Source organism: Salminus brasiliensis, chromosome 24 (assembly GCF_030463535.1).
Source record: "Salminus brasiliensis chromosome 24, fSalBra1.hap2, whole genome shotgun sequence".
In the NCBI taxonomy this organism is placed as follows: Eukaryota; Metazoa; Chordata; class Actinopteri; order Characiformes; family Bryconidae; genus Salminus; species Salminus brasiliensis.
In genome coordinates this window covers 27452674-27464695 of record NC_132901.1, presented here as the reverse complement: position 1 = coordinate 27464695, position 12022 = coordinate 27452674, and the positions used below count along the sequence as shown (strand labels likewise).

The 12022-nt window shown below is 43.1% G+C and overlaps 1 protein-coding gene across 1 annotated transcript in view; it reads right to left on the bottom strand.

Annotated features, from left to right (window-relative positions):
- Window positions 1–12022, bottom strand: part of LOC140547098 (ATP-binding cassette sub-family C member 2-like) — a 48962-nt gene that overhangs the window by 12782 nt on the left and 24158 nt on the right. The window contains exons 17-24 of the mRNA XM_072670625.1: window positions 10682–10858; window positions 10216–10383; window positions 9089–9272; window positions 7522–7669; window positions 7180–7282; window positions 6224–6446; window positions 2410–2564; window positions 1018–1173 (exon numbers count right to left, since the gene is read on the bottom strand). Coding sequence (XP_072526726.1) covers window positions 1018–1173; window positions 2410–2564; window positions 6224–6446; window positions 7180–7282; window positions 7522–7669; window positions 9089–9272; window positions 10216–10383; window positions 10682–10858 — 1314 coding nt within the window. The remainder of the gene's footprint in view (window positions 1–1017; window positions 1174–2409; window positions 2565–6223; window positions 6447–7179; window positions 7283–7521; window positions 7670–9088; window positions 9273–10215; window positions 10384–10681; window positions 10859–12022) is intronic.

The following is a 12022-nucleotide window of genomic DNA, read 5'->3' as shown; positions in this document are numbered from 1 at the left end:
AATGATGAATGTGATGATAAATTAGCCCGAGGCTTTGAATAACTGTGGTGCATCATTAAACTTTGCATCTCCGGAACTGCAGCTTTACAGGAGGAGGGTCAAAGCTTCTCAACTTTCAAAGGAAGTCAATGTCAAAAGTTTTATTCCAGGGAAGCATTTCTATTGGTCCATTCATCATGATACTCTTCTTAAGTAAAGAGCTTCAGTTAAAACAGCTCATTTTAAGCTCAGTAGGTTTCAAAGATCAGCTACTGGAAGAGAAGGTGATATCTATGGGTGTGGAATAAACTCATCAGCCATAACATTAAAACCACTGCCGGATATTTTAGGCAGCAAGTAAAGAACCAGTCAGTTCTTGAAGGTGATGAAGGTGATGAAGCAGGAAAAATGGACAAGCGTAAGAATCTGAGACACTTTGACGAGAACCAAACTGTGATGTTCTAGACAATGACTAGGTCAGAACTTCTCCAAAACATCAGCAAGCAGGTTAATGTGGGGTGGTCCAGGTATGCAGTGGTCAGTACCTACTAAAAGTGCTCCAAAGAAGGATGACCTTGGATCACTGGCACTTCAGAACTCACAGGACTTAAATTCTTGGTGCCAGATACTGTACCACAGCAGGACTGTACCTTCAGAGGCCGTGTGGAGTCCATGCCTCGACGGGTCAGAGCTGTTTTGGCTCTACACAGTTTTAGGCAGGAGGTTTTCCTGTTATGGCTGATGGGTGTAACCGTGTATTACAGCAGTGGTGAGAATTCCTCTTCTTCTGTCCTTGACTGCACCATTTTTGCTGGCCATGTCCACAAGCTGCCCCCAGAAACAGAGAGACGTACTGTTCCCCTCCAATTTTCAAAGCATTCCCAGTTATTTCCGGCCTTCGCAGCTATGACCAAACCACAGAGGACGTGAAGGGGTGGTGTGAGCTTTCAGATGATGTTAAAAAAGTCCATCCCGAGGCCTGAATGCAACAATGTTGAGACCTACTGAGCTGCTTTGAAAGTTGCCCCACAGTATTACCTGAACAAAGTAGTAGACCACTGCGATGGGCACGATGATGGCTGTGAAGAGCGGGGTGGCCAGGCAGATGACGAACAACGTCCCGAGAACTCCCAGCAGACAGAGAACCCACGAGCGGAAAGACATAGGGATCATCTCATCCACAGTAAACATGTCCTGAAAGAGAAAAAAAAGCCTGCTGACATACTGAAAGATCTACCCTGAGACAGAGGCAAGAGGCAAAAGCCTGCTTGCTGCTGGTGGCAGGTCATTATTCACACCACAGTCATTATTTCTACGCTGGTAGGCTGCCTATTGTCAGGTGTGGCCAGCTCACTGTCTGCCTGCTAACATCCAGCTCAAAAGCCTGTACCTAATGATCTTAAGGACCTTCCCTGAAAGCATTGACAATAACAAGTACACCCCATCTGATAAAACATGGAAAGTGTCATATTTAAGAAATAAAGTCAGAATATAAGGGACCATAATAAGGTCCATAAAAAAAACACTGTTTGTGGATACCCCTTCTAACCAATGCATTCAGCTACTTTAGGTTGCGCCCATTCCTGCAAATGCACATCCACAGCTTGTCCAGGCCCTGTAGAGAAGTACTGACAATAGAATAGGACTCTCTGCAGCAGATAAACATCATGACCCTATTGGCACCATGCTGCCTAATAATGCCAGGAATGGGCTAGTAGAGGGGTATAAAGCCCCCCAGCATTGAGCTGTGGAGCAGTGGAAGAACTGTGTTCTCTGGAATGATGGATGCAGTACTTTTGGGATGAGTTGGGGATGATGGGAGGTGGGGTGGTGATCATCACCCAACATCCTGACCTCACTAATACTCTTGTTGCTAAATGCAATCAAATCTTTACAGCAATGTTCCTCCAAAATCTAGTAGAAAGCATTTTTTTCTGGACAGTAGAGACGGTTAGTCCAACAAAAGCAGGATCAACTCTTTTTAATACCCTTGATTTCAAAGGGAAGGGACGAAACAATGAATGAACAAGTGTCCCAATACTTTTGTCTATAAAGTGTAAGTCTTTAAAGACATAACCACTATGAGATGTAACCACTCAGCATGAAGCTAAAGTTCCACCTTCAACTGGAGCCATAGTTACATTTTGTGTTTGTTGAAGGCAGAATTGTTCTACTGAGAATATGTGACGGGATAATTGCGTTAGCAGAGGCACGACTGAACCTTTCAAGAATGGTATTTAGGGGCTTAAGAAGTGTGTTTTGAGGGTGGTTCCTTAAAACATGCAGATCTCAAGCAAGCAGGGCAGCTGCATGCTGTATGAGAGGCTAAACACAGTGTTCTGCAGTGTTTGAAGGATGTGCTGTATGTTGTAGGAAGACGAATCCTCTGGTATTTTCAACGTCTGTAAATTTCCTCTGCACTAAATGTACCTTTGCAAAGCGGTTGACCACCCTACCCGACGGCGTGGTATCGAAGAACAGCATGGGCACTCTGAGGATGTTGGACAGAAGTCGAGCGTGTAGAGTCCTGGAGGCGCAGATAGCTCCATCAGCCAGCAGCAGAGTGCCCACAAACACCAGGAAACCTGATGGAAGGAGCGAGGGTAAGGTCATACTGTTGAATGAAGACCTTTGTAAACAGGTAAAGCTTTGGCAGATAGACTGAGAAATCGATGGGATCGTAGATGGGCTAATGGAACTGCATTAGCATTAATGATGCACAGGGCTGATTGCTGCTGTGCTCCGGCAGAAGATAATCTTTACGTTGAAACGGTTCAAATCTTTACCGCTAATTTGACTGCTTTTATTGCTGATTGGAGCATCGACAGACCTGGCCTGGGCTGGCCTTCCTGGGGCCCTTAGCAAAACTGGACTTGGGTACCTCCTCCACTACAGCGCAGCTACATCCTCTACCAAAATAGGGGTTTGCAAACCTTCACGCACTCTTATTTCCCACTGTGATCGTGTTAACCCAGTTTTTATTCAGTAAGGTTGAGTCCTCAATTATGTCATCAGAAGAAAGTCCTCTATACCAGGCACTAATTAGGCCACCCATTCTACATCTAAAGGGATGCTATAGCTGAAGTGCATGGCTCTAAATTACGTAGGCTGAGCAGAGCCAATTGACCAAACAATTAATACTGAGGACCAGAGACGTCCTCATTAATGACCAATATGCATCAACCTGCATCTTCTAGTCCTGTCTTATTGCTGGGTTACTCAGTGGGTAATAATGCTTCGTACAGACCATTGTCGTCATATCTGAAGTCATCACACTTCACAAAGCTTTTTCAGAAACCCTGCTCTCTAAAGCTCTTCAGAAATGTATGACAGACATATCTAATGTCTTATCTAGTGTAGTATGAGAATAGAAAGAACCGTCCCAACCAACAAACAGACGAGTCCCTGGGCATCTCTTTCAATGCAGAACTGGCAGAGAGACACAGTGCATGCACAACGGCTCCCTCGATGTCATGTAGAGCGCTACATTGGATGTGGAAGTCATTAACCCAAGCTCATGTTGCACGCCGGTGGGCGGTGAGTCATTTTAGAGTCCGATTTTCGGAACGACTGACGACCTGCTTGCTCATTTCTTGTGATATTATCAAATAAACACTTTCTGAGTGCAAGCCCGACTTCCAGAGGAACAGGAAAGTTTTCCCACTTTCTAGCACACACTTCTAGCCAACAGAAGTTTGCAGAGGTCCCTCTCTGGCTGGAGCGCAGGGTTCCTCAATGTACTTGTTCCTACATGTACTTAAGCACCTGGTTGACTTCTTTGGGGAGCCAGTGTTCAAACACTGAAATCACTCAAATCTGGTGTTTTTCTTTTGATTAAACTCAAGTTTTAAATCTGTTTTCAAACAACTAGCATGTAGTTAAAGTTCTCATTCTCAGATTCTCAGATCTCACTTTTTTCAGTTCAGCACTTTTCATAGCTGGCCCCCACCTCCCCATTTAAGACACTACATTCTTTGGGACATGGGGCTTCACAGGGTTTCAATTGCTTCATTAGTGCAGGAATAAGAAAGCTTTGAGGATCTAGATTCTTGATTCTAGGCTTTTGGTCCCCTTTGGAGTCGACATGAGGACCAAAGTTAAACCAGGAACCCGTTATAAGATTGAGAAACGAGACTAAGACTGTGAGGGACATCAGCCCAACCTTACGCTTACTGAACTGTTCATATGTTTGGAACATTACTATGAAAATGAGAGAACTGGTGAGCTTGGTGACCATAAAGAGATGATTAGAGAAGATTACAGTTGGCTAGGAAGTGCTTGAAAGAGCTGCAGAGGTTGTGTGGATGCATAAAACCAAGGTTAACAAATATAAGGACAGAAGGCCTGTGGAAAGTACTTTCGAGCAAACTGTGAGCTGGCCAATGTGTTTTTGTGGCTAACTAGTGGTTCTGCATCTTGCAGTGTGATCTGTGTATTGAGTTTTCTGTGGACACCAGTCTTTAGAGATGGGAGTGGCTACTCCATGTGTACACTGCAGTCTTCTCCAAAAAGCAAGATACCCAATTATATAACCCAATGACAATAATAATAATAATAATGTGAAAATGATAAATATGTAGGCTACAGGCTATGCAATACAGCCAGCAGAGTCAGGCTTCTGAGGAGTCCTTTGGCTCATCTTCTGGATTTGACTGAGGTATCTGGCCCATATACAACAAATCTGAGGCCTCCTCAATCTCCTCCACACTTGAGAAAAACCCTGAAACGCTCCTTTTTTTCACAGTATTTGATGACATATTTACCCAAATGTTGATTCATACAGGATTAATATGACCTGAGGTTTTTTTTTTACGGCTACGGTAAAGACGACGGAATCTTTACTGACCGTAAAAATGACCGACATGGCACAGCATTCAGATTCAGGGGCTAAAATCACTGAGAAATTCTGGTAACAATTACATTACCCCCCTCCCCTCCCCACATGGAACTAATCCTGCCTGAGTAGGGCTCAAGATACATCTGCACCTGCCTCCTGAAGAGTGTTTGAGGATTGTTCTTCACTATGGTGAGAAGTCGGCCTACCAGTGCCTTTATGGTCACTAAGCTCACCAGTAAAGTGCCAAACAGTTGATTTACACAAGCGTAAGGTTTGACTAATTTCTCAGGTTTATAGAAGGTTCCTTAACTTTCAGTGGCACAACTCTGGTCTTTGCAGACCAGAATCAGACTAGAATCAAGACTAGATGCTGAAAGCTCTCCTATTTGCAGTGACAGAGACACTTCCCAAGAACTATAGAAGTGCATAAATTGCATAAATTGACAAATGATCAAACTAAAATATGTACGAATGTAAAACTGTTTTTTTCCTATTCAGAAAAGCTTTGCTGACTGCGGAATAATCAATAACATCCAGTGGTGGCCATGCTTTAGAAGAAAGCTGGAGAACTGGAGATGAAGCTGCTGCAGGACGCCCTGTAATAGCCATGCACTTAAAATATTAAGGGCGGAATTTCTTAATATTATGATAGACTTTGACTCAATTAAAATGAAGTGAGGTATTTTTTTTATGACAGGGATAAAGCATCAAAGGAGGAGCATCTTTCATTAGTTGTGTTAGTTCAGTCCGGTGGAGGAAAGCATGGCTGCGCTCTACGCTGCTATAGAAGTCTGTCTGTTATTATCTTTTGTACCAGAGTGCTCTAAAAACACTGCTGTTGTTTTCCTTGCAGTTTCTCTTGGTCATGTGAAGTACCCATTGACATTTACATATCAAAGGATGAAACACTCATTTGGCAAAACTATTCCCAGCAAGAAGACCAATGACAGTCCCATGTAGAGGGCCAGCAACCTGGAGTCGCTGCAACCAGTAAATTGTTCCACACACTCTCAGGATCTTTCAGTTCTGAAGAGCACTCTGCAGAAGACCAGCAGCATTTCTTCCAGGACTGTTCTTCAATGGGTTCCTACTCTGCAGTAGGGAGCCATTGTGGCCTTGTAGGCTTCTAATCTGGAAGGTCCAATGATTTCTGGCATGTGAATTTTGATGAATTCGACTGATGATTGTATGTGAACGGGTTAATGAATGGATAACACCAAGGAAGGAAAAGGTATCTCAGTAACTTAAGGTTCTTCTTCTAAGGTTCCTCTTTGAGCCACGTCATAGAAGAACCGTGTTTGGTTCCATTCTAACCATTTTGTAAGCGAGTAGGCTCTTTGTTTTGGAGTGACAAGCTGAACCATCACTTCACATGAGTGGTCACATGGTGATCTCCGAAGATCTTACCTTGCACAACTCCAAGAGCTCCAAAGACGCCAATTCTCATATCTCTAATATGGGCAGGGTAGGTGCTTCCATTGGGATACTCTACAGCGTCATTGGTCCAGTCACTCAGCCAAATGTTCTGCCCAATGAAGGCCACGTTCTGGATGAAGTAGACCACAATAAACGTGGTGGCGTAAACCCAGCCCATAGACCTCAGGTACTGCAGATATACAGAGAACTTCACCTGGTGGAAGAATGATAAACAGTGTGTAAATAATCAGCGGTGGGTTTTACAGCTTTAATGCTATGGTATCTCAGGTGGTTGCTGAGGTGTTGCTAGGGAGTCTCTTGGTGGTTGCTGAAGCAGTTGCTATAGCATTTTGGGTGACTGCTAAGGTATCCCAGGTGCTTGCTAAGGTTTTCCGATGGTTGCTGTGGTACCAACATGTGGTTGGTTGGGTGTTACTAGTGCATTTGTATCATATATGTTACTAGTGTGTTTTTAGCACCGTGAGAAGGGTGTGCAAACTTTTGCACCCAGTTTATTCAAGCTATGATGTGGAAACTGTATGCCCAATCAAAAAGCTGTACACAAGCCCAAACCTCACAATCAGGCCGAGCATGGACGCAAATCTAATAGTGGGAACGGCCACCCTTAGCTCGGATGACACTAGCGGGACGTTAGGCATGAGGCATGGACTGTAGAGGTCAGACTATTGCTCTGTACCGCTCGCTGGCATCAGTGGCCCATAGGGCACCACTGTTATGGTACCATTGGTAGACACTCAATGTGTCCATTGTTGGTACACCTTTATTACGGCAGCTCTAGAACATCCCATGAACTTAGCTGTTTCCGAGATGTTACCACACTCCCCCCCGGGACCCTGTTACCCTTTTCTGGACATCATTTGCATTGCATGGCATGGGTGACTGTGACGGTGAACGGGGGTGGGGGGTGGTAGCATTGTCCCACATACCTTTCCAGTCTCCATTGCCTCCTTCTCAATCAGCCTCTGGCCTTTCTTTGCCTCGTCTGACTCCTTTCTGCTTCTGGCTGTGCTGCTCCTTCTGACTCTTATGCTTAACCAAAGAGAAAAGGACACTGTCAGAATATTAGGAACATGCAGTGCTTCCCAATTCTGGTCCTGGAAGACCCCCTGCTCTGTCCGGTTTCCAGCTCACATACCACCTTCAACCGAGGAAGGGCTTGTTAATGATCTGATTAGCTGGGTCAGGTATGGGTCCTCCAGGCCCAGGGTTGGGAACCACTGCTCTACTGGATTCCTATGGTTCTCAGCCGAGAGAAACCTCTGCGGTACCTGCCGTTGCGCTGGGAATGGCGCTGGCTGTGACGTAGGCTGTTTTCTCTCCTCAGTGTGACCGCGACCACGTCCTCAAGGGGGCTGTCGGGCTGCGGGTCCTGTCCCTCCGGCACAATGTCCATGTGCTCGGTGTCTGAAGCGGAGTCTGCATCGGAGAACAATGCTGAAATCAATCAATACTGCAGGGTACACATTTGGATTGGTGACAGAAGCCTTTTGAGAGATTTCTAAAGAGAATCACTTTAAAAGGCCCCGCCGGCGTCTTTCAGATGCAAAGATCACTTTTCCACAGACAGCAGGTTATTAGAAAAGAACAAAAAGTCAAAAGAGCTCACAAATTCTATTTTTGAGTCTGCTTTGGGTCTGCAGATCCACACACTCTACTGTTGTCCCTGGGTGTGTGTAGTATCTACACAGCAACTGCAGCATTTATTCATAGGCTGCATACTTGAAGAGATGCACGGATGAAAGAGCTGAAGGCCAATGCTGATATCTGATGTTTTCATATGTATATTTCCTGATATCATTGCTGCTACACGAGCATTTATTAAATGTAGACTCTATGTCTATACAAGTCTGCGCATCTGCAACTACTTTCTGACCTTCTGATCTTCATTTGCTTCAATTCCCAGTAATTTAGGTGAAGTTTCTAATGATATTACATAGATGATAATCCACTTGCATAAGAAACATGAAGGAAAATAAGGATTTAGAAGGAAATTTAGTTAAACAACCTCCTGCAAGACATGGTAGACCACCAGACCACCTGCTCCCCACCAGAAAAGCACCAATGAAAGATTTTGTCTTTCAGAGAAAGAAGAGAAAACCAAGGTCCTTCAAATGGGAGAAGATCCACAGTTGTGGGAAGATGACTCAACGTTCGACGTGGAGCCAATTAAGAAGCTCCTACTGAGAAAATTAAGCTGAAGATGAAGCTGCTGCTGCTGCTGCTCTCAGAGAACTGACCGACTGACCAGCACAAGCCCAGGCCTCAACATCATTTGTAGATGGTGAGATGATGAGAGGCAGCTTTTAAGACTGAACTTTGGAGGTGTGGAAGTATTGACCTGCAGATTAAAGGAGCTACAAAGGAAGTTTCATATGAAGTTTTATGTGTGAAGAACCTTCAAATATTAAAAACTGAGGATCTAACAGATCTTCACGTCGTTTTTTTTTACAAATCGGTTCTCTATGAAACCAGAAATGGTTCTGCTACGTGAAAAAAATATATAAATGAATTTGAATTAGAAAGTGAAAAATAAAAAATAATAAAAACCTGGACATTTTTGCTTCATTATCTCAGAGTCTCAGCGGTTAGAGCTCCGGCTACTGATGACAGGGTTGTGGGTTCCGATACCCGGCTCGGCAAGCTGCCACTGTTGGGCCTTTGAGCAAGACCCTTCACCCTCTCTCTGCTCCCTGGGAGCTGCAGTTGCCTGCCCACCGCTCTGGGTGTGTGTTAGTGCTCACTGCCCCTAGTTCACTAGTGTGTGTGTGTTTACTATGCAGAGGACACATTTCTCTGTACACAGTGCAGTGCAGTGACAGATACGTGCACCTTTACCTCTTTGAGAATCGGACCTATTGCTTTCCTCCTTAGCGTACGTGTCCAGGAACTCTGAGAAAGCTCCCCTGCTAGCCCGCAGACTGCTGTAAGAGCCGACCTCCGAAACGATGCCGTCCACCAACACCACTATCTCATCCACATACGGCAAGAAGCTGATCCCATGAGTGACCAGGATACGGGTCTGAGAAGCAGATCAGAGAAAGGAAGAGGGCTGAATGATCTGCTGGAGGTGAGTGATGTGTTATGTGTGTTTACTTCACCTACATTCCTACATGAATTACCTCGACATAAAGGCCGACTGTGTGGCAGCGGTCGACCATGTCCGCTACTCTGCTTTCAACACAGTCTCAGATTTAAGGTACAGCTATATAGAATATAAACAGTCTGACAGGCTGAGCTGTAATAAGAGGCCGGGTAATAAGCTTGGGTCTCATCTGGGCCACGTCTTTAAACAAGCTCATATTTAGATCAATGTTTTGAATCAATTGAATCAACCTTTCTGAGCTGAGGATGATTAGAAAAGCTTGAATCATACTCAGGGTTAAATGAGCCTCACTGTATTGCTAATCCTTTAAAAATGAACTGTTAGACTGATTCACACTTGTGTAACGTATTGCACTCTGTTTATAATAATTGTAATATTTTGTCATTTTATTATTCAATATTTTATTTTATTATTCAATATTGTATTTTATTATTTGATATATTATTTTATTATTTGATATATTCTTTTATTATTTAATATTTTCTTTTATTATTTTATTATTCAATATTTTTCTTTTATTATTTTTTTATTATGCAGTATTTTCTTTTATTATTATTTTATTATTTGAATTCACCCATTAATATGAGTTGATACTTCAGCTTCTATAGAAGTCTTTTAAACCCTCATATCTCCACTCACTTCTACCTGAGTCATGAATCAGAACCCGGAACCAGTAACCAGCTCTTTTCATTCAGCCCAGGAAGCTAATCTGGGTATAATTGATGAAAGTCTGTACACAGCTGTTGGTGATCAGACCTGCTGTAGAATAGCACTGTACTCTTTAAAACAACTGCCCCGTCCTTCAAGCAAGGTGGCAGTTTATCCAGCATTAAGAACACTGAAAAAATGGATCACTTACCTTGTCCTTAAGCAGGCCTTTGGGTCCAATCACCCTCTCAAACAGATGTTTCCCAACATGAGAGTCCACAGCGGACAGCGGGTCGTCCAGCAGGTACAGATCTGCTGAGCTGTAAGCTGCTCGAGCCAAACTCACCCTCTGCTTCTGCCCTCCACTCAGGTTGATGCCCTGTGGGGAGACAGAACATCAGAGCTGGATAGAACCGGCCATAAGATCCATCCTATCTGAAACATCGACTTCTTTAAACCCTTAAAAGATTCCCCACACATCTTTCTTCCAAATGTGGTTCTTCTACCTTATCACTCAGAGACCTTTTTTAAAGGTATGACATATTTGTAATATTTTTTTAATGAATCGTTATTAATTTTTTATATTCTAATAGTAAATATAACTTTTAATCAATTACATTACCATGAGGATCTACATACTGTTCGCTCCTTACACTTTCATCAAGACCCGGCCTTACCTTCTCCCCAATCTCGGTCTGGACTCCTCCAGGAAGCAGCTCCAGGTCTGGCGTCAGGGCACAGGCCTCCACCACCCTTTGGAACCTCTGCTCGTCCAGATCTGAGCCGAAGAGTATGTTGTCCTTTAGAGTGGCGTTCTGAACCCAAGCCTGCTGAGGCACGTACGCCACGTTTCCCTGAGAGATACAAAGAAAAGAGGTGAAATGACCCGACAGTAAAGTCACTGATACACATGTACAGAGATACACCAGCTCCGGAAAAATGAAGAGAGCACCCTACATGACCAGATTCTCTGGTTTTACTATTTATAGGCAATGTTGTATTTCATAAACCATGAACAACCTTTCCCCTAAATTTAAATATAAATATTAATATTAAATATTATAATATTACTATTTAGAGCATTTATTTATTTATTTATTTATTTAGAACTGACAACTGTTCAAAAACAGCTGCTGAAGTAATGCAGAGAAATGATTATAATAATTATAATGTAAAGAAGTTATTATTCAGATTTAATCACAGTACTAATATCTGAACTCTAAAAGCATTCAGAAATCACTATGCTGAAATAATAACCTCGACAATATATATATATATTAAGTTAGAGTTTTAGTCAGTTAAACTTTGGGTGTTTTGCATGATAATTTCCTTTTAAGTCACTGTGATGACCTCAGGAATGAGAAACATTGGCACATGTTTTTGGTGGCACCATCATAAATATTAGAAAACAGAGAAACAGTCGAATTACAGAAGCACACTCACATTTTTCCTCATTAGGTGAAAAAACGAAACAAATGCAGTCAAATACAAGAACTCCAAACTTTAAACTGCTCTGACACCTTTAAAAAGTACAGGTGCTATAGATTTCTACCTGTAATGGCCGATTATGGCACCTCTAAAACAGCAGCGCAGCGGCGAAAACAAAGGATCGGAACTGGATCGGGTTAAATCAATATCAGCCAATATCCAATCTACTAAGTTATGCCGCTCATAAAGGCTAATTTAATTTATTTCGCTGTTGTTTTACTCCAGAGATTGTTCTGACATCTGATGCTCGTAGCTTTATGAACGGCCGTTAGTGAAAGGACATTTATTGCATTTATCTGATGATATTATCCAAGGCAACTTACGTGTGACTTAAGTTAAACAGGTAGGGGAAGGTAGAGTTAGTGTGGTTGGGCCTGTCTGGTCGAGGAATCGAACCCTTATTGGCCACAGAGAGGGCAGTGCTGTTATTGTCTTTGTTATTAGGATGTAACACTGATTTGTATTATTGACGTGATGCTCTTTCAGTCCGTGCCCCAATAAGGAACCCTTTTGTTTCTTGACATATTGAT